The sequence below is a fragment of the Polypterus senegalus genome, chromosome 15, assembly GCF_016835505.1.
Source record: "Polypterus senegalus isolate Bchr_013 chromosome 15, ASM1683550v1, whole genome shotgun sequence".
Lineage (NCBI taxonomy): Eukaryota > Metazoa > Chordata > Cladistia > Polypteriformes > Polypteridae > Polypterus > Polypterus senegalus.
The window spans coordinates 83,236,597-83,263,676 of record NC_053168.1 but is presented as its reverse complement, the minus strand read 5'-3'; the positions used below and the strand labels follow the sequence as shown (position 1 = coordinate 83,263,676).

Below are 27,080 nucleotides of genomic sequence, written 5' to 3'. Positions count from 1 at the left end.
TAGGTGCAATCTGGCGGCGTCAGATGGACTGAAACATAATGTCCCAGAGGTGTTCTGTTGGATTTAGGTCAGACGAGCATGTGGGCCAGTCAATGGTATCAATTCCTTCATCCTCCAGGAACTTCCTGCATATTCTCGCCACATGAGGCCGGGCATTATTGTGCACTAGGAGGAACCCAGGACCCACTGCACCAGCATAGGGTCTGACAATGGGTCCAAGGATTTCATCCTGATACCTAATGACAGTCAAGGTGCCATTGTCTAGCCTGTAGAGGTCTGTGCGCCCCTCCATGGATATGCCACCTCAGACCATCACTGACCCACCACCAAACCAATCATGCTGAACAATGTTACAGGTAGTATAACGTTCTACACAGCTTCTCCAAACCCTTTCACGTCTGTCACATGTGCTCAGAGTGAACCTGCTCTCATCTGTGAAAAGCACAGGGTGTCAGTGGTGGACCTGCCAATTCTGGTATACTGTGTAAAATGCCATTCGAGCTCCACGGTGCCAGGCAGTGAGCACAGGGCCCACTAGATGATGTTGGGCACTCAGGCCACCTTCATGAAGTCTGTTTCTGATTGTTTGGTCAGAGACATTCACACCAGTGGCTTGCTGGAGGTCATTTTGTAAGGCTCTGACAGTGCTCATCCTGTACCTCTCTGCTCAAAAGAGCAGATACTGGTCCTGCGGATGGGTTAAGGACCTCCTACGGCCCTGTCCAGCTCTCCTAGAGTGACTGCAAGTCTCCTGGAATCTCCTCCATGCCATTGAGACTGTGCTGGGAGACACAGCTAACCTTCTGGAAATGGTACGTATTGATGTGCCATCCTGGAGAAGTTGAACTATCTGCTCAACCTCTGTAGGGTCCAAGCATCGCCTCATGCTACCAATAGTGACACTGACCATAGCCAAATGCAAAACTAGTGAAGAAACAGTCAGTAAAGATGAGGAGGGAAAAATGTCAGTGGCCTCCACCTGTTAAATCATTTCTGTTTTGGGGATTGTCTTATTGTTTCCCCTCTAGTGCACCTGTTGTTAATTTCATTAACGCCACAGCAGCTAAAACTGATTAACAACCCCACCTGCTACATAATTTACCAGATCAATAGCCCAGAAATTCCAGTGACTTGAGGCTATACTCTGATTAAAAGGTGTTCCTTTAATTTTTTTGACAAGTATATTATGAGCTTGGCTTAATTTTTGTCTTGAGAAAGACACACAGAAAGAATATTATAGTAGTGACTATGATGATAACTCTTTTGTTTAAAAATCTGGGAAAAATTATAAATTTATAAACAATAAACAGCCTGGGAAATTTACTATCTAAAAATCTTGAAGTTATTGTTGCGATGTTAATTTACCTCGACTGAACTCCTGTAACTGATTTTTTTCTTTAACCTCTGTTATCTTTCGCATTTTTCCACACAACATCTACACTTTCTGTTGTATGCACACACCGACAGTGGAAAAAAAGAGTTAAGACAGTGTGGTTCATATTTGTTAATTTTGTGTTCAAATGTTTATTTTTAACCAATAAAAATAAATAGACAAAATGGCTCAGACAACAATTCTGAGTCAATTTTATGTTCAAGATATTCAGTTGTAAACAGAACTGAAAATAAGATCATGGTTTAGGGTGAAACAACACACAATTACTATAGTTCAGCTGTGGACAATGCTTTGAAATCTGACTGTTGCTTACAATTTTTTTGATAAAATAATGCAAAATAATAATTATTCCCATATATCGTTTAGTATAAAAAGACATTCATTTATTAAATTTACAAAGATGGCAGGAGACATTTTATAAGAAAATGTATGCTACTGTATATTTTGAAAAGCTATCCTCACTTAAAGACTGCCAGAGTGCACTTGTTACCTCAAAGAATCCCCTTGCAACAACCATACAAAACTGTATACTAATGTCCAGTATTTACTAAAATTTCACATTACTTTACTCTTACATTACATTATCAAAACCTGTAAATTTCACAAACAGATGTATATTCACTTTTATATCACATTTTTATTTAAGTGCATTATGAATGAGGGAGAAAGACATTCAAAATTCATATTGCGAAGCTATTAATTTATCTACCAAAACATTTACAGGGGATCCTCAGGGTACGACACAGTTCCGGTCCTACAACAGTAACCCGAATTTTGGTGTAAGTCAAAACACACCCTAGCCAAAGTCACTTACCCATCCTAACACATTTGTAAAATCATAATCTAGAACATAAAAACACAACTAAGCCACAGAAAAAGGAAAAGGACATAAATATACTGTACTTTACACTGTACTGTAGTAACAGAAAAAATGACAAAAAATGAATGTAAAAAAATTCCTTATCTTTATTACTTCTAATCTCCGTACAATGTCTAATTTCACTTCCATTGTGATGGTTTTCCTCTTCTTCGAAGCACTACCATCTGAAGACTCTGACTTTCATTTAGGAGCCATGATAAGGGCCAAAAAGTCGCCAAACAAAGCAACACAAACGGAACACGTGTACCAAATTAGTTCGCCAACATAGTCTGTAAGTACGACACTAATGGCGTAAGCCGAAACACTCACGTCTCAATTTTTTAAGCTTTATGGGAGTGAGTGTTGTAAACTCGAAACGTTGTATGTTGAAACATCGTAACCCGAGGACCTTTCAAGGTTATCTATCTGTCAAACTGTTCTTTCAAAAAAAACATGAAACTTGAATTCTTTTAAAGTAGAATTTACCACTAAGTATTACTTACAGTTCAGATACTTTAAATTTTCAGTACAGTTCTTTTAAGTCTTTACCGTTTAATAAAGAGGTGCCCAAGGGAACGGTTTCAGGGATGTTGTCCCGACTGTAGATAGAGTGCTGAAATTCTGGAGTGCAGTCATTTTCATCAGTGATGTGCAAAACAAGCTGCAACAGCATCAACATAGTCCAATGATTTAAGTTTACACTTTCACAAACAGTTTAATATATTAAAATACATATATTTTTATTTCAAATGTAATACATTAAAATCTCTCATTACCAACCAGCACAGTTTGAAGCAGGTGTTTCTACTTTCCTGGTAAAGACTGTTCTGTTTACTTCTTTCAAATTCTCACTACCAGCATGGTTGCAGCTATACAAATATGCAATGACTGTTTTTCGCATCATAGTTTTGCAGGTTTAACAGATGTTACGGTTGTAGAGAACAGCTTAGAGTTTGGCCCGTGAAACTAACAGCTGGTGTCATTGACAGAGGAAGTAAATCTTGCAGTCTAGTAAATCTATAAAATATGACTAAACATTATTTATACAAAGTCATAAACATTTTAGGCAATGTAGCATTATGTGGTTATACAACTCATCTTTAATCTGTTTTAGATTTATTTATTTAGTTACAGTTGATCTCAATAATTCTCCCAAGCCATAGCAATATTACTGCCAAAGTATTTCTCATTTCACATTTTAAAAAGAATAACCTTCAAATACCCTCCACTTTCTGATAATTTGTAATCTACTGTCACTGTATATCATACAACAATATACTGTAACAAACTGTAAAATGGAACCGTCATGAAAGCTATGTTTCCAAGTGTATTCTGTTTTTGGTAAAAATGAATTATACATAGTAGGAAGCTAAATATTTTGCAAACATGTCTAAAGAAGTTTCTATCTACGTTTGCCAGATTTGGATTATGAAATTGCAACTAATTTTTTAAGAAACATCCCAAAGGTCTACATAGCATGTCTAAAAAATACATAAATGTACAATAAAAAATATGAAAGTGCAGTGCTTTAAAAAATTAGCTGTGTTAAATCAGTGTTACTATAAATTAATATTCCAGAAGAATATAATAAAATGATAAAATTAAACTTTAATTACTAGTAATTATAAAAAAGAAACATGAAGACTAATACCTCTGTGACGCTGTTCAGGCTAGTTCCCAGTTCTTGTACTTGTATCAGAAGGTGGTATAAGTGATGTTCACTCTCATAGTCCACACTATGCAGCACACTTAGCTCTCCTGTTTCCTGGTTCATGCTGAATAGACTACTGTGATTTGTGAGCAGGTAATACAACAATGGCTGATTCTGGAATGAAACTGCCTCCACAATTGCCACTCTGCTCAGGAGAAAAAAAGGTATATTTCAGCAATAAAATTGATTTTTAAAGCCATTTGTATCTTTGACACAGGTTTTGCTGCGATTTAAAAAAAATCTCATTCATCTAGTTTACTATATATATCTCACTTTTAGTAATTCTGGAAAAGACTCAGAATAGAGAAGACAGCAGTAGCATCACTATTAGCACCAATGCTATTAGTAATGCTATTTAAGCTGATTTGTAGATTTTTTTCCATTATAAAAAGTTTAGACAGGATTGCTGGATCTAAAATTATATATTTATATCTATATTCTGTATATAAAAGCCAAATACCACTGACTCACTCATCACGAAATCTCCCAAACCATGAGGACTTGGGACTTTGGAATCTAGATTACCCTTGGCCCATAAATGCTTGCTAAGAAACAATTTTAAAAATTTCATGGTCTAAGCACGAAATTGCTTATAGTTTTTTACACCTGTTTGTATGTCTGTCCGGTTTTCACAAGACAACTACTTAATGGATTTAGATCAGATTTTTTTCTATAATTTGCTTGAACATTCCGTTGATTTTGCGACTTTCTCATCACGCTAAGTATCATAGTTCGCTTGCGGTACCAATTTATTAGCACAAATCCGAGAGAGACTCATAGGGCTGTGGGGAGTGTGGCGGGTCTCTACTGACTCACGTGTCTGCCTTGGGGTGTAATCTTAACTCCTTAGTTAGCGAACGAGAGAACTACTTAACGGTTTTAGATCTTTTTTTTATCTATAATTTTCATGAACATTCTGGTTGATTTTGCGACTTCTCTCATTGTGCTAAGATTCATGGTTCGCTTACAGAAGCGATATATTCATGCTAATCCAAGACAGAGTCTGTGGGCCAAGGGGAGGGGGAAGAGTGATGTCAGGAGTAGAGAGCTGGGTGGGGCCCTTCTTACTGTCCTGTTTCACTAATACGTGGACGAAGCCACAAGGGGTGGCTAGTACTGTATATATGCACATGTATGTATATATATATGTAAACAGTTGTGCTTCAAGTCTGTGAACCCTTTAGAATGTTCTATATTTCTGCATATATATGACCTAAAACATCATCAGATTTTCGCTCAAGTCCTAAAAGTAGATAAAGAGAAAACAGTTAAACAAATGAGACAAAATTATATATTATACTTGGTCATTTATTTATTGAGGAAAACAATTGAATATTACATATTTGTGAGTGGCAAAAGTATGTGAACCTTTGCTTTCAGTATATTTATGCAGAAATATAGAAAATTCTAAAGGGTTCACAAACTTTCAAGCACAACTGTGTAAATATATATATATAATATATATATATATGGGACACCTAGAAGGACCAGGAGAGGGCAGCTGCCCTGGTTTGTATGGGGGCTACAGGAACTGAGCATGGAAGCTCAACACTGTAAGGGCCCATGGCCACTGCCAGGGGGTGCCCGGAAGATTGAGGACATCACACATGGAAGTGCTGCCAAAAGGATTACCAGGGACACCTGGTCCTGGTGTGGTGGAAGTGCAGCAGGAAGATTGTCAGAGGGCGCCTGAAGCATGTCCGGGTGGGTATAAAAGAGGCCGCCTTCCTCCAGTCATGAGAAGGAGTTGGAAGAAAAGGACGAAGCTCGGGAAGGAGGAACGGAGGTGGTGAAAGAAAGGAAGGACCATTGAAAGGCATTTACTTGAAGGGTGTTTGGTGCAGGGGCACTGTGTGCTGTGTGACACTCAATTGGGAACTGTAAATAGTGTAAATAAAAGCTGTGTGTGTTGGACTGATCGGTGTCTGCCTGTCTGTGTCCGGTCTGGTTTCCACTATATATATATATATGTGTGTGTGTGTGTGTGTGTGTATATATATATATATATATATATATATATATATATAAGCTGGAGGGGTGATTGCACCCCAAGAGGACACAGACGCCCCTGGGAAAACCTGAAACCCAGTCTACCTTCACATTGCTCCTTACCCTTCTCACTTGCGCTATAACACATGATAAACCTCTCGCGCGGTACTCCACTTACTTAAAAGCCTTGTGCAGCACCTGCCATTTTTGGAATTGATTGTTTTTGCTTTTATCTCTCTCTCTCTCTCTCTCTCTCTGACATTCTCTGCTCCTAGCAGAACTGTTATCTCTGACTTGTCATGGAGCACATTTAAGCTTTTGAAAAAGAAACAAATGTTTGTTTGCAGCGTTTGAATAAAATTCCTGTTTTCTACAATCTCCTGTGTCTCTGTGCAAATCTGTGACCGAAGCGTGACAATATATATATATAGATGCAGTTGAAGTGCAGACTTTCAACTTTAATTTAGTGGGCTGAACAAAAAGATTTCATAAAAATGTGAAGCAACTAAAGCATTTTTTAACACAATCCCTTCATTTCAGGGGCTCAAAAGTAATTGGACAATTGACTCAAAGGCTATTTCATGAGCAGGTGTGGGTAAGTCCGTCGTTATGTCATTATCAATTAAGCAGATAAAAGGCCTGGAGTTGATTTGAGGTGTGGTGCCTGCATGTGGAAGATTTTGCTGTGAACAGACAAAATGTAGTCAAAGGAGCTCTCAATGTGAAAGATGCCATCCTTAAGCTGCGAAAACAGAAAAAACCCATCCGAGAAATTGCCTCAATATTACGAGTGGCAAAATCTACAGTTTGGTACCTCCTAAGAAAGCTAGCAAGCACTGGTGAACTCAGCAATGCAAAAAGACCTGGACGTCCACGGAAGACAACAGTGGTGGATGATCGCAGAATCATATCCATGGTGAAGAGAAACCCCTTCACAACAGCCAACCAAGTGAACAACACTCTCCAGGGGGTAGGCGTATCGATATCCAAGTCTACCATAAAGAGAAGACTGCATGAAAGTAAATACAGAGGGTGCACTGCAAGGTGCAAGCCACTCATACAGTAAGCCTCAAGAATACAAAGGCTAGATTGGACTTTGCTACAGAACACCTAAAAAAGACAGCACAGTTCTGGAAAAAGATCCTTTGGACAGATGAAACCAAGATCAGCCTCTACCAGAATGATGGCAAGAAAAAACTATGGAGAATGTTTGGAACAGCTGATTATCTAAAGCATACCACATCATCTGTAAAACACAGTGGAGGCAGTGTGATGGCTTGGGCGTGCATGGCTGCCAGTGGCACTGGCACACTAGTGTTTATTGATGATGTGACACAGGACAGAAGCAGCCGAATGAATTCTGAGGTGTTCAGAGACATACTGTCTGCTCAAATCCAGCGAAATGCAGTAAAATTGATTGAGCAGCTTTTCATGATACAGATGGACAATGACCCAAAACATACAGCCAAAGCAACCCAAGAGTTTATTAAAGCTAAGAAGTGGAAAATTCTTGAATGGCCAAGTCAGTCACCTGATCATAACCCAATTGAGCATGCATTTGAAAAATAAACTTTGGACAGAAAGGCCCACAAACAAACAGCAACTGAAAGCCACTGCAATAAAGGCCTGGCAGAACATTAAAAAGAAGGAAACCCAGCATCTGGTGACGTCCATGAGTTCAAGACTTCAGGCTGTCATTGCCAGCAAAGGGTTTTCAAGCAAGTATTAGAAATGAACATTTTATTTTGCAGTTATTTAATTTGTCCAATAACATTTGAGCCCCTAAAATAAAAGGATTGTGTTAAAAAAATGCTTTAGTTGCCACACATTTTTATGCAATCTTTTTGTTCAACCCACTGAATTAAAGCTGAAAGTCTGCACTTCAACTGCATCTGAGTTGTTTCATTTAAAATGCATTGTGGTAATATACAGAACCAAAATTAGAAAAACGTTGTCTCTGTTCAAATATTTATGGACCTAAATGTATATATATATATATATATATATATATATATATATATATATATATATATATATATATATATATATATATATATATATATATATATGTCACAGCACTGCCCAGCCGGGACGCCTGGATAGTCCCAGACTTGGACAATGCTACTCCTCGGCCACGAGAGGGCAGCCGCCCGGGGCTATTTGGGGGCCACAGGGACGGAGCTGGGATGCTCTTTATGAGAGGACGTGGCCACCGCCAGGGGGCGCCCGGACAGTTAGAGAAGCCTGGATGGCAGCACTTCCGCCACACCAGGAAGTGCTGCCAGAAGTAATTCCGAGGCCACCCGGAGTGCTTCCAGGTGCTTTCCTGACACTTCCGCCACACCAGGAAGTGACGTCAAGGGGAGCACCTGGGGCTCATCTGGGTCATAATAAAAGGGGAAGCTTCCCTCCAGTAGACAAGCCAGAGTTGGGAGGAAGGAGACGAAGCTTGTGAGGAGGACACGAGGTCAAGGAAGGAAAGAGAGAGAGAGAGAGAGAGAAAGAAGAAGAAGAAGAAAACAAAGACAAAGGAAGAGAGTTGGTGCTGGTAGACATTGTGGTGCTCAAGAACTTAATAAAGGAGTGTGTTTTGGACATCCTGGTGTTGGTCTGTCTGTGTCTGGGGGTACGCTTTCCACAATGGCGCCCAACGTGGTGCCCACCTCCTGCTAAAAGGGGGGACCCCGTTTAAAAAAAAAAATTTTTTGTGGAGGTTACCCCGCACAGCAGACGAAGGCACACTTCCATCGCCACATGCAGGCCTGCGCCAACGCCTCTGAAAACGCTCGCCTAGGACCACACCTGACGGACGTCTATATTATGGGGAAGAAGAAGGGAAAATGCACCCTGAAGGTAGCGACGCCTCTACCCGGCGTCGTCGTTGCAGATGCACGGGGCGGCGGGGCGGAGGAAGAGGCCGCCCAGCGACAGCTCATTCAAGAAGACGGGATTCGGTAGGTAAGTCTCGCGTATGATGGTGATACGCTTGGAGGAGCTTACCCTGCTGTCCCCTGGTCTTGTTTTTTAGTAGGGGACTGCCCAAATTCGTGTCTGTGGCCGAAACACGCCGACCAGTGGAGTGATAACGAGACGGCGATGGAAGATGAAGAGGAGCCGCCGCTGACTGCAGAAGGGATGCAGGGCGGAAGCTACCCGGAAGACTCTTCCCCGATTGAGTCCGCTCATAGGGTGGAGGGAGCATCGGATGACCGGAAGTTCCTCCCAGAGACAGGCACAGGATTGGACGGAGTGTGTTGTGTGCCCGTTGGTGTGTGCTTGAAGGCAGGACCTACGAACGTCAATCCTGGGACGCTCAAAGACCCAATGTAGCATGCGCAGGAGCTCCATGGCTCCCAGCCGGCAGGTGAGTACGAAAAAAATATGAATTCACGGCCGGCTGGCTTAAGTGACTTGTTGTTGGCTGTACAGGAGTTAGAGAAAGTCTTTCGTCCTGTACAGCCTCTTTTACAGATACTTAACGATTTGAAGGGCGTAATTAAGACGCTGGAGGAGACTGCGGATGCACCCCTAAGAGCAGTACTGGGATGGCTGAGGTGGCGCGACATGGGATTCTCCAGCCAATCTGATGCTTGGGTACAAGTAAGTGTTACCGGTACCGAATATAATAATGGAATCCCTAGCGAAAAGAACCCGGATGCAACAGAAGGGATCCAAGTAGCAGGGGTTCCGACAGTAGATCGGGGGACAAAAACTGAGCCCGCAGTACAAGCAGAGACAGGGGGACGGTGCTGGCTTGTATGCTTCGGCACCCAGACTGCCCCGGGCCAGGAAACTGCGGCACTTGTAACCCGGTTGAGAGGTGTGCAAACAGCATGGGGTCCCTCTTTAATTCATAAGGGGATCCAAGCTGTTACAGTGCTCCAGAGTAACGGGAGGCCCCGGAAAAAAACGGAGGGGTCTCCCGACAGGTGGAAACAAGGTTACGAGAGCTCACGTAAAGAGAGAGAGCTCTCACCGAGACAGTGGAGAGCTGCCCCAAACCAAGCCGAAGAGATACAGGCACGGGCGTTCCCGTCTTGTTTTCAGGTCCGGAGGGCACCAGAAAGACAGAGGGTGCGCAGGTGTTATACGTGCCATGGACGTTGTCCATATGCCTGGAGTAAAGATGCCGTTAGGCGGCGTTGGGACGGCGTCTCCGCACCTGTTTCCTGTTTTGCAGGTCCAGACCATAGAAGATGGTATGTTGGGACCCCGCCTTGGGAGACTCCTACCCCTCGTGGGACGGGCCACTTTGCCGGAATGGGCTTCAGCTGTTGAGGGGGCAGTGTCACAGATGACCGAGGACACTGCCTGGCCGGGACGCCTGGATAGTCCCAGACTTGGACAATGCTACTCCTCGGCCACGAAAGGGCAGCCGCCCGGGGCTATTTGGGGGCCACAGGGACGGAGCTGGGACGCTCTTTATGAGAGGACGTGGCCACCGCCAGGGGGCGCCCGGACAGTTAGAGAAGCCTGGATGGCAGCTCTTCCGCCACACCAGGAAGTGCTGCCAGAAGTAATTCCGAGGACACCCAGAGTGCTTCCAGGTGCTTTCCTGACACTTCCGCCACACCAGGAAGTGACATCAAGGGGAGCACCTGGGACTCATCCGGGTCATAATAACAGGGGAAGCCTCCCTCCAGTAGACGAGCCAGAGTTGGGAGGAAGGAGATGAAGCTTGTGAGGAGGACAGGAGGTCAAGGAAGGAGAGAGAGAGAGAGAAAGAGAGAGAGAGAGAGAAGAAGAAGAAGAAGAAGACAAAGACAAAGGAAGAGAATTGGTGCTGGTAGACATTGTGGTGCTCAAGAACCTGGGGGTACGCTTTCCACTATATATATATATATATATATATAGTAATCCCTCGCTATATCGTGTTTCGATTTTCGCGGCTTCACTTTATCGCGGATTTTATATAAAAGCATAATTAAATATATAACGCGGATTTTTCGCTGCTTCGGGTTCTATGGACAATGTGTCTTTTACTTCCTGTTCATGCTTCCTCAGTTGGTTTGCCCAGTTGATTTCATACAAGGGACCCTATTGGCGGATGACTGAGAAGCTAACCAATCAGAGCACGCAGTTAAGTTCTCCTGACTGAGAAGCTAACCAATCAGAGCACGCAGTTAAGTTCCTGCGTGCTGAATGCAGTGTTAACCAGGAAGTCTCGTCTCGCTCATTCAGCATCAACGTGTTTCGCTGTGTAAAGTGCTCTTTTGTGTTTATCTTTATGCATAGTCAAGCCCTTCATTATGGCTCCAAAATGATCTGCTACTGCTTCAGGGGCCGTGCCCAAGCGCAAACGAAAGATGTTAACAATTGCCGAAAAGGTAAACGTTTTGGATTTGTTGAAGGTTACAATTCTTTTTATTTAAAAAGTAGGAAAGGAATAGAGAAGATAGAAAGATCTACGGCTGCAGTGTCCTTTTAACCAGGGTGCAAAACGAGTTGTAAGTGGATGTAATAAGGCAGTAGTCTGGATGGAATCTGCTTTAGGGATTTGGATTGAAGACTGCCAGAAGAAGAACAACGGCAGTGCTACACAATTGCCTGAAGTGGCTCCTTTGGAAGAGCTGTAACGCTCTTCTTTGTTGTGCAGTAAAATTAAACTCATTGTTATCGGACAAGTCATCGTGTCATTGTTGGTGAGTAACCATAATTAATTTTCTACTTACAGTACTTAATACATGTACGTACGTTTAGTGTCACTGTACACACATTTACTGTATACTATTTTTCTTGCATTGTACGTATTTATTGCTGGTGGCCTGTCTATCGTAATGGCTGTAACATATGTGATATCGGAGACACTCAATATCTTTAAAATAATATTTAGGTTTTACTGTATATAAACCTAATATCTAAATATATACCTAATAATATATATAATCTATACTAATAAAAGGCAAAGCCCTCACTCACTCACTCACTCACTCACTCATCACTAATTCTCCAACTTCCCGTGTAGGTAGAAGGCTGAAATTTGGCAGGCTCATTCCTTACAGCTTACTTACAAAAGTTGGGCAGGTTTCATTTCGAAATTCTACGCCTAATGGTCATAACTGGAAGGTATTTTTCTCCATTAACTGTAATGGAGTTGAGCTGGAAAGACGTGGGGGGGCGGAGTTTCGTGTGACATCATCATGCCTCCCACGTAATCACGTGAACTGACTGTCAACGCAGTGCGTAGAAAACCAGGAAGACCTCCATAAAGCGCTTAAGAAAACATGCATTATATAATTGAGAAGGCAGCGAAACAATAAGAAGCGGCGAGTGACATATACTACCATATTCATGAGTGCTGCTACCTCGAAAGAAAGCAAGGTGTAAACCTAAACTTTAAATTAAGTTCATAGACAGGCTACGCTGGCGTTTCACATGCCCACAGGTAATGCGGGATACAAGTTTAATGAGAGGACGAGGATATAAACGAGAGTTTTGATCACTTTGTAACTAAGTTAAAATTGTAGGTGAAGGGGTGTGCTTATGCAAATTCCGGAGACTGTGTTTGTGGGGATTGACAGTTAAGGCGGGTGGGGAGTCACGTCATCATCCCCTCCCATTCATCTCATTTCGTCTGAGCTGAGCTCAGCTAACGCCGTCTTTCGAAGTAACTTCATCACACTGCCTCCAAATACTCACAGAAAAATCCACAAGTTAATACACACTCTGTCTCTAGAGTTTCTCCACACTGAATCCTCCAGGCACTACTTACAAAAGGTTACATTGACAATCGTGTTACGTTATTTTTAAAATGTTTCCTTTTCTTAGCACAAGCACAGCTGAGAAGCTTCATGCATGTGCTCCATAACGCTGCTAAAAATAATGCATTTAATCACACTTTGCATTACAAGCAAAGGGAGCTTTTGTCAATGCATGATTTCCTGGTACACGATTACATTGATCAGCATCCCGATTCATTTTACCCTCGCACCACCTTAGTTTGAGAAGAAGTATGAAAAATATGAGGTTAACACAGAAAAACAGATCACCAATTCAAGCTTTATGAATAATCGATTCGCCATCAATAATTGTTTTGGTAAAGCCATCCTCCTTCCATTTTATAATTTTTCCGCCACTAGCCATGATTAAATGAACGGTAAAAAGTAAGAGCGCGAGGTGACTTATTTAGGCAGGCATATATATGACAGCAACACTCATGACAATGTCAATCATGTTACGTTATTATTAAAATGTTTCCTTTTCTTTTCATTACTTCTTTAACACACTACTTCTCCGCTGGCGCTGGTATTTTGCTATATATATAATATATGAATGACCTCCAAAGAGCGCTGAGACTTTTGATATCATGAACGTGTGTACAAAAGGGGTCTCCTGCCCAGCAAAAGTCGAGCAGCCAGCGCTGCGTGCATAGCTGTGCCGCCTTTGAGACGCTGACTGCGCTTCTGCCTTAAGTCAAAGTGAGCACTTTTCATTTTTTTCATCCTCCCCTGCGCTATAGCCCAGACAAGTGCAAACACGGGACCCCTTTTCTACACCACGGCAAAATAATATTAAGGCGATTCACACTTTCTTTTGCACGATACGATTATGAGGTCCTCAGCTCGGATTATGAAGATACGCACAGGAGTGGAGGACTGACAGTGCCATCACAGCCGATTAATGGCGGGACGCCTCACCAGTCTACACAAGACCCACGCGACTGTCCCCAAAAGGCGATCATAACGCCAGCGAACACATCTCTCTATACTATATAAAAGGAAAGGCAACTTTCCTTTCTTTACACCTTTTTTCCTTTTATCCCAAACCAAAGCCTTTCTCTCTTAACACTGCAGAGGACACGAAAAAATTTTCTTTAATTGCCGGTAAGGCACATTACCAGAGGCACAAATTTGAACGTTCACATAGAAAATGTAATTTCTATACCACAGCCGTGTGTAGCGCCTTTCAAAAGGGATCTACTACCGAGAGATGATCCATATACATTTTAGCTGCTGTTAGTTACTTACCTGTTGTGTTACACAGTCTTTAAAATGTAGTTTACCTGAAACCACTCCAGTAGTGCTCAATGTACCTGTACTTCTTAAAACGTTAATGTTTTACTGTTTAATAACTTATAGACTATATTTTATTATTTTTCCCTTGCACTCAGTGACCAAAGCTATACACACACATATAGACACATACAAACATATACACAAGTATATATATGTGTATATATATGTATGTATGTGTATATATATATATATATATATATACACACACACACACTATCTAGATTATATATATATATATATATATATATATATATATATATATATATATATATATATATATATATATATATATATATATATATACACATACATACATACACATTTGTGTGTGTGTATGTGTGTGTGTGTGTGTGTGTGTGTGTGTGTATATATATATGACAGCAGCAATCCAAGCTGTGAGAAAACAGTAAAAAGGAGGCGTGTCAGACGTCATGGTACATTTTCTGATGCAGCTAGACGAAAATAACTTTGTGACGCTGCCACCAAATACACAAAACAATTATATTGACAATCATGTTACGTTATTTTCAAAATGTTTCCTTTTCTTTCTCTTTCCTTCTTTAACACACTACTTCTCCGCTGCCAAGCTGGTATTTTGCTATATATATATATATATATATATATATATATATATATATATATGTATATATATATATATATATATATATATATATATATATATAGATAGATAGATAGATAGATAGATAGATAGATACATAGATAGATAGATATAGAACAACATATATATATATAGATAGATAGATAGATATGAGAACAACACTCATATCAATGACAAAACAATTACATTAACAATCATGTTACGTTATTTTTCAAATTTTTCCTTTTCTTTTTCGTACCTTCTTTAACACACTACTTCTCCGCTGCAAAGCGCGGGTATTCTGCTAGTAATATATATACCTAATATCTAAGAGAATACAAAGGGATTATGCTGTATAGCTCTGCGGGGAATATTTATAAACAGAGTGGGAGAGTTTATAAGGGCTTAAAATATACAAAAATAACCATACAAACATATGGTTTCTACTTCGCGGATTTTCACCTATCGTGGGGGGGGTCTGGAACACAACCGCCGTGATCGAGGAGGGATTACTGTATTTTATATATATATATATATTAGTCACATGTGCTAAGGGGGCAGCTGATGGGCTCTAGCGACCGTAATTGTACCACTGGTTCAGGGAATGCTGCTGTGTCCTAATGCTTTTCCCCTTCCTCCCTCTGCAGACTGGGTGATTGAAGACTACAGCACATCTGCTCTCACTTCCAGTGACCCATCTCTTCCTACCGAAAGGTCTCAAAACCAAAATCTCAACCATTTTTTTTAGTTCTGCTTTGAACTCATGTTTATAAAGTCTTTCCTCAATTTAATGCATGCTTTTGTTTTTGTGCCAACGTTTAATTATATGGGGTCACCCGTCTGATACCCGAACTCTTTATCGATCTTATCCTTCTCTTCCACTGGTGTAGTTGTCAGGGCTTGTTGCAAGAACTTTGGTACAAAAGAACATGCAATACCTTCTCAAGGCCATGGCAAAAGAAATCTGGGCACTAAAAGTCCAGGTTGGGGAACAACTAACTCAGGTCACTGAGGCAGAGCGACCAAGCACATGTTACCTTCCAGCAGGAACGACTTCCCTAGATCATGTTGCCAGAACATGCTTGTAATAATACTGAAACATACTTTTTGTTATTCGAGCGTACAGCTACCTATCATCATTGGAAAAGCATACTGGCGCAATTCTGGAGGGGACTGGCTCAGCGAGTTTATTACAACCTCGACAAGTGAGTTGCCAAGGACTATACCCAACTAAAAGACAAGGTGCTTCTGAGGTATGGCATTAGTCTGAACCCGCAGGCTTGTCAAGAGTGGAGGTATTGGCTATGGCCAGAGATCAATAATCCCAAAAAGGTGGTAGATCTGGTAACCTGTGATATCCTGGTGAATGCCCTCTCTCATAGCCTCGCTGACAGCTGAAATACAAAACATCAACAACCTCATTAGTCATTTGTTACTATTTCTGAGCCTACTCGCCGTGAGACTCGCTCGCTCATGCACCTTGAGATCAGAAGAATGCTGGACCTTGGTGTGATTGAAGAAACTTTTAGTCACTTGTCTATCCCCATCATTCTGGTCTCAAAGCTGGATGCCAATTGGTGCTTCTGCAAGATTTTCCCACTTAATCAAGTGTTCCAATTGGCTGAGCTCCTCAAGCAACTCAGTACAGCTCAATATCTGACCACTCCTGACATGATACAGCGGGCATTGGCTAATTCCTTTATCATCGGGTTCCTACCCATTCCAATGCCAATGCTCTTTCTCAGGCTCATGACCTTGTGGTTTGGGCCGCCCGACCCAAAGGGTCTAAGAGGGTGTCCTGTCATGTGCGTCTGCATAGGAGACAGCTGAAGGGCTCTAGAGACTGTAATCTTACCACCACTCCAGGGGCTGATGCTGTGCCCTAATATCTTTTATCTTCCTCCCTCTGCAGACTGGATAATTGATGGCTGTAACACCTCTGACGTCACTTCCAGTGTGAGTCCACCTAGACTCAACTCTTTCTGCCAGAAAGATTTAAGGACTTTAAAACCTGCTTCTAAAAAAAGTTTCTGTAATGTAATGTGTGCTTTTGTTTTTTTGCAAACCTTCAATTATATGGGGTTATCAGGCTGATAACCCAAATCTTTATTGTTGTCTTGTCCTTCTCTTATAACTGGACAGTCACCAAAACCAGAGTCAAATTTCTAGTATGCATGCATACTTGGTGAATAAATCTGATTCTGATGAACTCACACATCATTAGTGAGCATGTTCATTAGTTCTGTACTAGTTGAAAGGTATTACATAGCCACTACACATACTTATGTAAATATATTTATATAAATTAAAAATGTAAACTATACAAGGAGGCCCCATTGATAGAAAATAATTGAGAGACAATAACGGACAATAAAGCAATTACTCACATCAAAATGAGTACCAAAAAGTTATCTGGCAGACAACCTCAATAAGGACTACATGCACTTTGATGTGAATGATGCTTCTGCTAACCAGCGGTACAACAAATCTGTTGCAAGAGATCTTCTCAGTGAGGAAATAGCACTTACTTTGATGGAACTCAAAATATTCAGAGCTTTCAAGAAAGTGAACATCAGGAGTCCAGCAGGTCCAGATATTATTCAAAAATGTGTTTTTAAGATCTATACCAATCATCCTGCACCAATACTGACGGAATATTTAATCTCTACTTAACCCAGCCTGTCTTACGAATATACTTTAAAAAATCTGCTATTGTCCCTGTAACTAAAAAAGCAAATCCAAACTGCTTGAATGACTTATCGTTCCAACACTCTTACGCCTATAGCAATGGAGAGATTCAAGAGGCTAGTCAAACATTACATTTGCTTTGCTCCGGCAAAAGACATATTACAGTTTACATACTGCTCCAGTAGATCCACAGAGGATTACATCACCTTGATTCTACATACAGTACTGGCCCACCTGGACAACAAAAGAGGGAATTATATGTGAATGCTATTTATAGACTGTTGTTCTGTATTTAACACAATCAACTTTTCTAAGCTCATAGCCAAGGTCAGGGACCTTTAGCTGAGCACTAAATAAATCTTTATGCATGGAGAAACTACAACAAGTTGGGGAGCATGCACTGGTACAGTGCGTTGCCGCGCCCACTATATGACGAAACAACTCGGGATCCCGGTTTGCAACCCCCCAGGCAGACAAGCGTTCCAGTCCCACCCTCCGGAAATGACCCTCTATCTGTCGCAGCCAGGTGTTATGTGGGCGACCCCTTGGCCTGGTCCAGCCACTCAGGTCCCAACAATAAGGATCTTACAAGCTGGATCACCCTCGGGGGAAACGTTCCACATGGCCATAGTGCTGTAACTGATGGTCCCTCACAATGCAGGTAATGTGCCTCATTCAGGATTTCATGAGTCAAATCAACAGTATCCAAGAATTCTCCGAAGAGACACAGCACCAAAGGAGTTTTGTCTTCGTCTCAGGTCACTGGATAGCTGCAACACTGACTGTTTTTTTTTTTATATTACATTTTTTGTTTACTTTGTTATGATATATAACATAGAATTCCTGAACAATTTCAAAAATGCTCACTAAAGGGGAAAACCACGAAAACATGGCTAATAACCAGGACAAACACACTGGATCTTTATAAAATACAGTAAGAAGATTTATTTCACAAAAAAGGCTCTGTCAAACTGAGAAGCTCCAAAAAGCACAGAAGGCAAGGAGGTAATGCCTAGAAAAGACAATGCCAAAGGCAAACAAAGTCCCATTGCAAAATCCAAGAGTGAAGTTGTTATTGTAAATATTTTTTAAGTCAAGCGTCCAAAAAGGCCATAAAATCTATGGTAAGTATACATAAAGTAATTTGACAAATGGTAAACGTTACTAGAATTGTATGAAGAGCTTTATTGTCTCTCTCCAGTTCATCGGTGGATGATGATCTACCAGCAGGGTGAACTGGGGGTGTGCAATTCCATATGCGAGAAAAGCTAATACAGGTGTTGTACCGAATTCTCCCCCCCCACCCCACCAAATCATCAACGTTCACGTTGCATACGCATCACCCAAACCATAAGGTATTATTTTAGCATTCTTAAGGTAAATATGTAAGTGCTACTGATTAACTCTATCATACTATTAGAAGAGTCTGATTCATTAGTAGTTGACACCTTTCCACACAATACACATATGCAGTTATTCATACAGTATATCGCCACCCCTCAATTTAATGTACAACCATTGGCCTAAATGAGGGGGATTTTTTAAAGTCATGTTCATAGAGTGTAAATATATGTGTGAGACACCCTGGAACATGTGGGATTTTAATCTGCATGCTACATCTAATTTTTCTCAATTAGAGAAATACATGTAGGTAATACAGATGAGTTGATATTTGTCATTCATTATGCATCCAACTTTTCCTAATAACCAAATTTTTGAACATTCACCAAAGCGTATAAAATATATATTACATGTACTGGCAGAACTGAGATTTCACAATACGGCAGGGCACACCCACTCATCACTCTTATCAAGACCCATTTGGTGTTACTAATCAACCTAACCTGCGCATGATGTGAACATAAATTGGAGACCTGTGCTGTAACAGATATCCTTAAATACTCCAGTGCAATTAAAAACAAAAGAAATAAAATTAGGTCTGTGGTTCTAAACATAAATGGCTTTATTTTGCCCCTTAGGTCTAAATTATATTTATGCGGAATAGAAAAAGTATAAAGTAATGCTATGACTGTGAATTACTAGTTTTCAGTCTAAACTCAGACTAATAAAACTTCAAAAATAATTAACATTAGCTGCTTTTTTTAGAAAAAAATTGTTAATTACTTCACCAAGTTTTTGATGTCTAATATTGTTTTTCCTTGGCTTTACAATAATATTAGTGATTGCCCATTTTAATATTTGGGATTTAAAGATGAAGTCAATGTACATGTACATCCCTGAAATTCCAATGGATGATTTTCTTGGACAGCATATTATTTAATTAACACTGACAACAAGTTTCACTTAAGTTTAAGACGTCTCTACTTACACTTTTCCTGAAGCAGTATTTTCAGAAATGAACACGGTGTAGGATGAGTTAGTGAACTGTGGAGGTCTGGAACCAACTAGGATAGAGACAGATGCATGGAGACTTTGCCTGCCCAGTTCTTCAACAGCTTGTACTGTGAGGATATGTTCAGTGTGGAGCACGAGAGTCTTTCCAGTTGTTCTTATTTCCCCTGTTACTCTGTCAACTTCAAACAAGCCACTACCACCTAAGAAAATAAAGTAAAATCATTGGTAAGTGAAAAGTGTAAGCACATGACAAATGACAGCTTCTATACTGCACAGCATGAAAGTAACTATTTGATGATGTTTATCATATGTAATGGCAACGAGGCCTGTAAACAGTCTTAATTCATCAATAGAGATCTTGCTGGCATCAAAAAGTAATCAAGTAGGTCATATGTCTCAATTCAAAGTTTTAACTACCCTGAAACAAAATTAGTTATATTGAGATGTTATTTTATTTTAAAGTTTTCTTTCTTAAAATAAAGTCAATTTCAGTTTATCTATACTAATAAAAGGCAAAGCCCTCACTCACTCACTCACTCACTCACTGACTCACTGACTCACTGACTCACTGACTCATCACTAATTCTCCAACTTCCCGTGTGGGTGGAAGGCTGAAATTTGGCAGGTTCATTCCTTACAGCTTCCTTACAAAAGTTAGGCAGGTTTTATATCGAAATTCTACGCGTAATGGTCATAACTGGAAGCAGTTTTCTCCATTTACTGTAATGGAGATGAGCTTCAACGCCGTGGGGGCGGAGTTTCGTGTGACATCATCACGCCTCCCACGTAATCACGCAGTACATAGAAAACCAGGAAGACCTCAAAAAAGCGCTCAAGAAAACATGCATTATATAATTGAGAAGGCAGCGAAACAATAAGAAGCGAGCGAGTGACATATACAACCATGTTCATGAGTTCTGCTACTTCGGAAACAAAGCACGATGTAAACCTACACTTTAAATTAAGTTCATAGACAGGCTGCCGCTGGCGTTTGTAATTTAGTGCCTGCCCATATAAGGCCGTCCGTCAGCGGCAATCCAATAGCAAACTGCCACGAGTAAATATTCACGGGTGAAGGACTGTGCTTATGGAGAGGAAGATGAGATGGTCAGGGTGGTGTTTGACACAAACTCAGCGAAACTGCGAGAGAAAGTTTTAAGTGCCAGGACTAAGGTAACATTAAATACAGCCATGGACATAGCAGGAGATGGCACCAGCACAGCTGGGAACCTTCGATGCATGTACACCGAGTGGCTCACGTGAACTGACGCAGTGCACAGATAAAAGGCAACAGTTCCAAAGAGCTGAACAAAACCGAATTACACAATTGAAAAGGCAGCAAAAATATGAAGCGCCTCATACATACAAGCATATTCATAAATCCAACTACTGCGGAAACAAAGCACACGTTGGAAAAGTCAATGTCCCGCTAAAGGAAGACAGTGTAAAAACCCGTGCATGCAGTGTGTCAGGTCTCAGATAAAGAAGACGAGCTGTTTATTGATGCAGTAAGAAACGAATCGATGAATGAAACCTGTCATCTTTACAACGATTGACAAACACGGAATGTAACTTGAACACAACACATCCTACAAATACGAACCTGATTGAAAGAAATAATGATAATCAAATCCTTGATGACCGCAACACTCAGTAACACTCACAAAACAAATACTGTATATTGACAGTCATGTTACGTTATTTTTAAAATGTTCCCTTTTCTTTTCTAGCTTTTTAACACACTACTTCTCGCTGCGATACGCGGTATATATATATGTATATATATAACCCGATCTACATACTCGAATAATGGATACTTTATTCGCCATCAATGATTGTTTTGGTAAAGCCATACTCAGTGTATTCATTAGATGAACGGTAAAAAAGTAAGGGCGAGGGGAGGATGACTAATTGAGGCATGCAGGCTGTAGTGCGCGTCAACTCTATCTGAATTGCGCGATCACATTTGAAAAGATATATCTTTTCAAGTTCTATTTAGTCCATTTGTGTCAACCTCAAGGGCAGCGGGCCACATCCGCCCGGCGTAATTATATCCGCCCGAGATCATTTTATATACTGTATTATTGTTATTAAAGCCCGGTATATGAAGCGCTGGTAACACAATAAACTACAGATCCCATAATGCAACGCTAGCTCACACGATGCTGAAGAGAAAAGTTGATTCTGAAAATAGAGCCTTTAAAAACCGATGGGAGGCTGAGTATATGTTTACTGAACCCGTGTGTCTCATTTGTGGAGCTATTGTGGCTGTAATTACAGAATTTAATCTAAGACGGCACTATAAAACAAAACATCAGGGTAACCTGAAAGACCTGAATGCAATGCAGAAGATACAGAAAGCAGAAGAATTAAATAAGAATCTGACACTTCAGCGGACGTTTTAACCGTGCACAATCACAAAGTGATTTCAATTGAGGCTGCTTTTATGGGAGACACAACCACTTGCCCCACTTTCCCTGTTACCAAGTAATGTTAAACCAAGTCGTCACTACGGTGTTCCCAAATCGCACTTTGCTGATAAACTGAGCGCACTGAGTTTGCACGGCGCTTTGGTGACTTTGAAGAACAAAAAAAGTCCATCTACATGCGGCTCGAACCTTGTGCATGTTTGGTAGCACATATCTGTGTGAGAAGCTCTTCTCAGTGATAAAGAATAACAAAACAGCACACAGGAGTCGCCTCACTGATGAGCACCTGCAATCCATCCTGAGAATCTCCACAACACAGAACCTCACACCAAACAGAAACGAACCTGTGGCCAAAAAAAGATGCCAGGCGTCCAGCTCTAAAATGACATATGAGCAAAGACAACTGAATGATTTGATTTGTTATTGCTGAAAGGAACACATTTTATTTATATTTCCAGGTTTTGTTATGCAGCATGTTCATATTTGAATTTGTATAATTTTGACAGGATATATTTTTATGGAGAGCAAAATCTTTTGGGATATTTAAAATCTAAGTTTATTTTTTATATAAAATTACATAAGAGTAAAGAAATTTGAATGTTTGTTCTTTTAACGTTTACTTTATTTCTAACTTGTATAATTTAGACAGGATATATTTTTATGGAGAGCAAAATATTATAAGTTGTTTAAGGTTTGAGTTGATTTATTCAGAATAATATTCCTGTCTGTTTTACCATTCCTACCAAAGATATTTCTGTCGACTAAATAAAAATTCCTTCTATTTAAAATTTAAATAGAACTTGAACAAATACGATAGTTCATAATATCCACACAGACTTGCACGTAAGAGCGGGAGTTATCCGTTTTAACCAGCAGCGTATTGCACTGATACAAAATAGCTGTGTGTGTATATATGTAGATATGTATGTATATGTATATATATGTTTATATATGTGTGTGTGTATATATATGTATATATGTATAGATATGTATATATATATGTTTATGTGTGTGTGTGTATATATATATATATATATATATATATATATATATATATATGACAGCAACACTCATCACTCACAACAATGACAAAACAATTACATTGACAATCATGTTACGTTACTTTCAAAATGTTTCCTTTTCTTTTTCATTGCTTCTTTAACACACTACTTCTCCACTGCGAAGCGCGGGTATTTTGCTAGTTTATTATATTTTGTACTTCTCCACTACCCATTTCGGGGTAGTTTATGAAACAAAATAAGAAGACAAATATTACCTTGCAATTTCTGCATTATGGTTTGCATTTCTCGGGGGCCGGTTTATGTTTAGCCTAACAACTACTACCTGGCCATTCGCCACATTTTCACCTGTACTCGTGACTGTACATTGGTAAAGTAATAGCACTTGTTCCTATTTATTCAGCCCAGGCTTGATTTCTGGTGGAGTTGCCTTTTAAAGGAAATTATAATTATAATAAAAATACACTAAATATAAGTAGCCAAAATATAAGGCCTCAAAGCATGCTCAGTGCTATACTTGAAAAATAATACACAATAGATTTAACAACTAAGAGAAAAAGAGATAGAGAGAGAGAAAAACATTAATATGGTAGCCATTTTCATCAATTTTAAGGTATCCTGTTTCATACATTAAGAAAAACATGAACAGAATGGCACTGCTTCTATTAAACTAGCAGCTGACACTTTCTAAAACAGCGCTTACAATCAATAGGACAAAGTAAACCTCAGTTTCAGAAATCAACTGAATTATGTGCTTGAGAGAATGTTCAGTACTGCTTGTCCATTTTTCAAATCATACCTTATTCATACCTTCAATAAGAAAATATTCCATTGTTGATGTAAATCCACCATTTCCCCGATGCCGCACAGAAAGATGATAAATGGCGGTGCCTTTTGTGGCATTCAGGGATACGGCTGCCAAGTAAGGGAAGGGGTACATTGTCCATTCCAGGTTGGACAATTCTGGCACTATTAAACTCAGATGGCAAAAGTGCCACTTCTTTCCTGTAACACAAAGCAGATTATGTCAATTAGTTATAGAAGTATTTGATGAGTCCTTACTTGTTTATAAGCCTACAAATCAATAATCATAGAAAATTTTCGGATTTTGAGTTTTCTGTTTCAAGTTGCAAGGATCTTTACATACAAAATTATTCATAAAACAATAAAACAGTAATTAACACAAATTTACAAGCTTTTCCATGAATATGTGCAAAGAAGAGAGCTAAAACCAGGAACATGCAGAGTTTTCTTTTTTTTAATTTAAAGTATAAAACATTTCAGTGAAAATAACACAGCAGGTACCACAGTATGTTTGAAAGTCAATCCAACAACATCAGTACTCACACATCTCCTGACCAAGAAAGCTAGGTGATAACAGGGCCTGTCTAAAATAGTTCTTTATGTAGGATATGACAACAAAGTTGAAACTGCAGGTCTGCTAATATTCTGCCTGTTTCCCAAAGATACATAACAATCTAATGTTTGGTCCATCACTGGCTTCTGCGAAGGTGGCTAAAAGCTTCATCAGTGATGCTTATATTGAAGGGAAAGTATTTCTTGCAGAAAAGAAAAGAAAAATGAAATTGCAAGTAGCATTATTTCGTTTTATTCTTAATTTTTGGAGCATTCTTATGTACCGACTTTGAAAATGAAATTGCAAAAGAGAGATTGCATTTTCATTTTATAACTTTCATTTTCATTTCCTTTTTTGCAGAAAATACCTTTCATACACATTGGGAATTTCTATGCTAACTTTTTGTTATTGTTTAAAATCTAGTGGTGTTTGTGTCCAATTCCCATCTCGCTCCAAATGCTACCAGAGCAGACATGATCCCCCAGATACCTGGGGTGGATTAATTAAGTCTGATAATGGATTCATACGGGTATCAGCAAGAGTGAAAGGGAAGGTCTACAGGACGGTAGTGAGACCAGCTACAGTATGTTATATGGGCTGGAGACGGTAGCACTAACCGGAAAGCAGGAAACAGAGCTGAAGTTGGCAGAATTAAAGATGTTAAGATCTGCATTGAGTGTGATAAGGATGGACAGGATTAGAAATTAGTACATTATAGGGTCAGCTCAGGTTGGACGGTTGGGAGACAAAGTCAGAGAGGTGAGATTGCGTTGGTTTAGATATGTGCAGAGGAGAGATGCTGGATATATTGGAAAAAGGATCCTAAGGATAGAACTGCCAGGCAAGAGGGAAAGAAGAAGGCCTAAGAAAAGGTTTATGGATGCAGTGAAATACGACATGCAGGTGATGGGTGTAATGGAGCAAGATGTAGAAGACAGGAAGATATGGAATAGGATGATCCACTGTAGCAACCCGTAACAGGAGCAGCCAAAAGAAGAAGAAGTAGAAGATGGAAACATAAATGGATAAAATTGCTGCTAACACAATTTTAAATATACTTCAAGACAGGAGCCATCTAAATTGGGTCCCAATGATAGAGTATGGCAAAATGAATAGAGTAGAAGGTAAAAGAGAGCACAAGAAAGAAATGGTGAGGAGTATAGTCCAGAGAATGTTCAAGCAAAAGCATCTGGCTTTGGTGAAAGGCATTGGCTCAGACCACGACTTTTACTCAAGTACTGTTGGCCAGTGCTGGGATACATTCATTGTTCCCACCAGGAAATATTTTGTGTGCCTCTTCCTCCCAACAATGATTCATTACACAATGTTGTGTAGTACTTGTAGAACAATGTTGTAGTACTTTAGTAAGTACAGTGGAACCTCGGTTTGATTGTATGTGTTTTCAACTTGGTGTTAAAAATGAGGGCTACCACCTCCTCCACACTACAATCCTTCCATGTTATCCAATTTTCACTATGATATTCAATATCCCTCTCATAACTGGACTTGTTCTGACTGAACTGAAAGCTGCTGCAATCACATCAGTCCTCCATAGAAGCCAGAAGCCTCATGTATAACTTCATGTGTAGAATTCACACTAAAACATGGCGTACAGAAAAAAAAATGAAAATGCATAAAACTGTGCGTAAACAAAATTCCCCTTAATAAATCCCAACCGGTGTGAATTGTATTGCACATGCATGCGCCTACAGCCCCCATCCCAACTCCTCTCAGAAATTTTAATAGTTGAATATGTAAATCAATATGAATAGCCCCTTCTGTTCAGTGTTTTGTTAAAAGACAATGGTAAAAGCACATAGAAAAATGAAGAATTTAAAAAAAAAGATGTGGTGAAATGTCAAAGTCAACGTGAAAAGGCAAATGTCTGAGTGTCATATGGAAGTGTATTAGGGCCACAGAGAACAAAAAAAAAATGGGGACACAGTGAAGAAAAACCTATTAAGGTCTATGACAAGAATAAAGACTCAACTTCAACTTTAATCTCAAAATATTGACTTTAATCATGTAGTTTGTTTTGTCAATAAAGTAGCACGTTGCAAACTTCATCTTAAAATCAATGTTTAATTTACTAGAGTTTCTCAAATCCCATTGTACCTAAAGTAGCATGTTACAAGCTTCATATTCTATGTGTTCCCTGACACAGTCATTAATTGCTACGTGCTTCCTACAAGAGCTTTCTCTCATGCTGACAGGAGCACACAGACAGTGGTAACCACACAGAATACATTACATTTATGATATTACAGCTCTCTGAACATTTTAGAATAGCAAGATGTATACTTGATATCACTGTCACGATGAAATGCATTAAAGCATGTATTAAACATGTGTCGTCAAGATGACGCAGCGGTAGTGGTAAGCTGGCACCCCATCCAGGGATTGTTCCTGCCTCCTGCAAGATGCCTGCTGTGATGTGCATGACCCTGAATTGAATCATTAATTACAGCAGTACTGTGTCTATCAAACATACCAACCCCCAATTGTTGTCATTCCGTTTTCTTTCTCCACGTAACCAATCTCCACACAATAAGCATGTGTAATTAATGTAAAACCAACTGTAAGCTTAAAACACTGATTCTTCAAAACATTTAATTTAAATGAAGTTAACAATTTATCTGTAAAATGTAATATACATACTTGAATGCA

General features: G+C 39.8%; 1 protein-coding gene across 1 annotated transcript in view; it reads right to left on the bottom strand.

Annotated features, from left to right (window-relative positions):
• The window catches only part of si:dkey-22o22.2 (neural-cadherin), a 155,784-nt gene that overhangs the window by 108,926 nt on the left and 19,778 nt on the right, over positions 1-27,080 (bottom strand). The window contains exons 2-5 of the mRNA XM_039736564.1: positions 23,867-24,061; positions 19,583-19,808; positions 3,904-4,108; positions 2,802-2,913 (exon numbers count right to left, since the gene is read on the bottom strand). Of these exons, the coding sequence (XP_039592498.1) occupies positions 2,802-2,913; positions 3,904-4,108; positions 19,583-19,808; positions 23,867-24,061 (738 nt within the window). The remainder of the gene's footprint in view (positions 1-2,801; positions 2,914-3,903; positions 4,109-19,582; positions 19,809-23,866; positions 24,062-27,080) is intronic.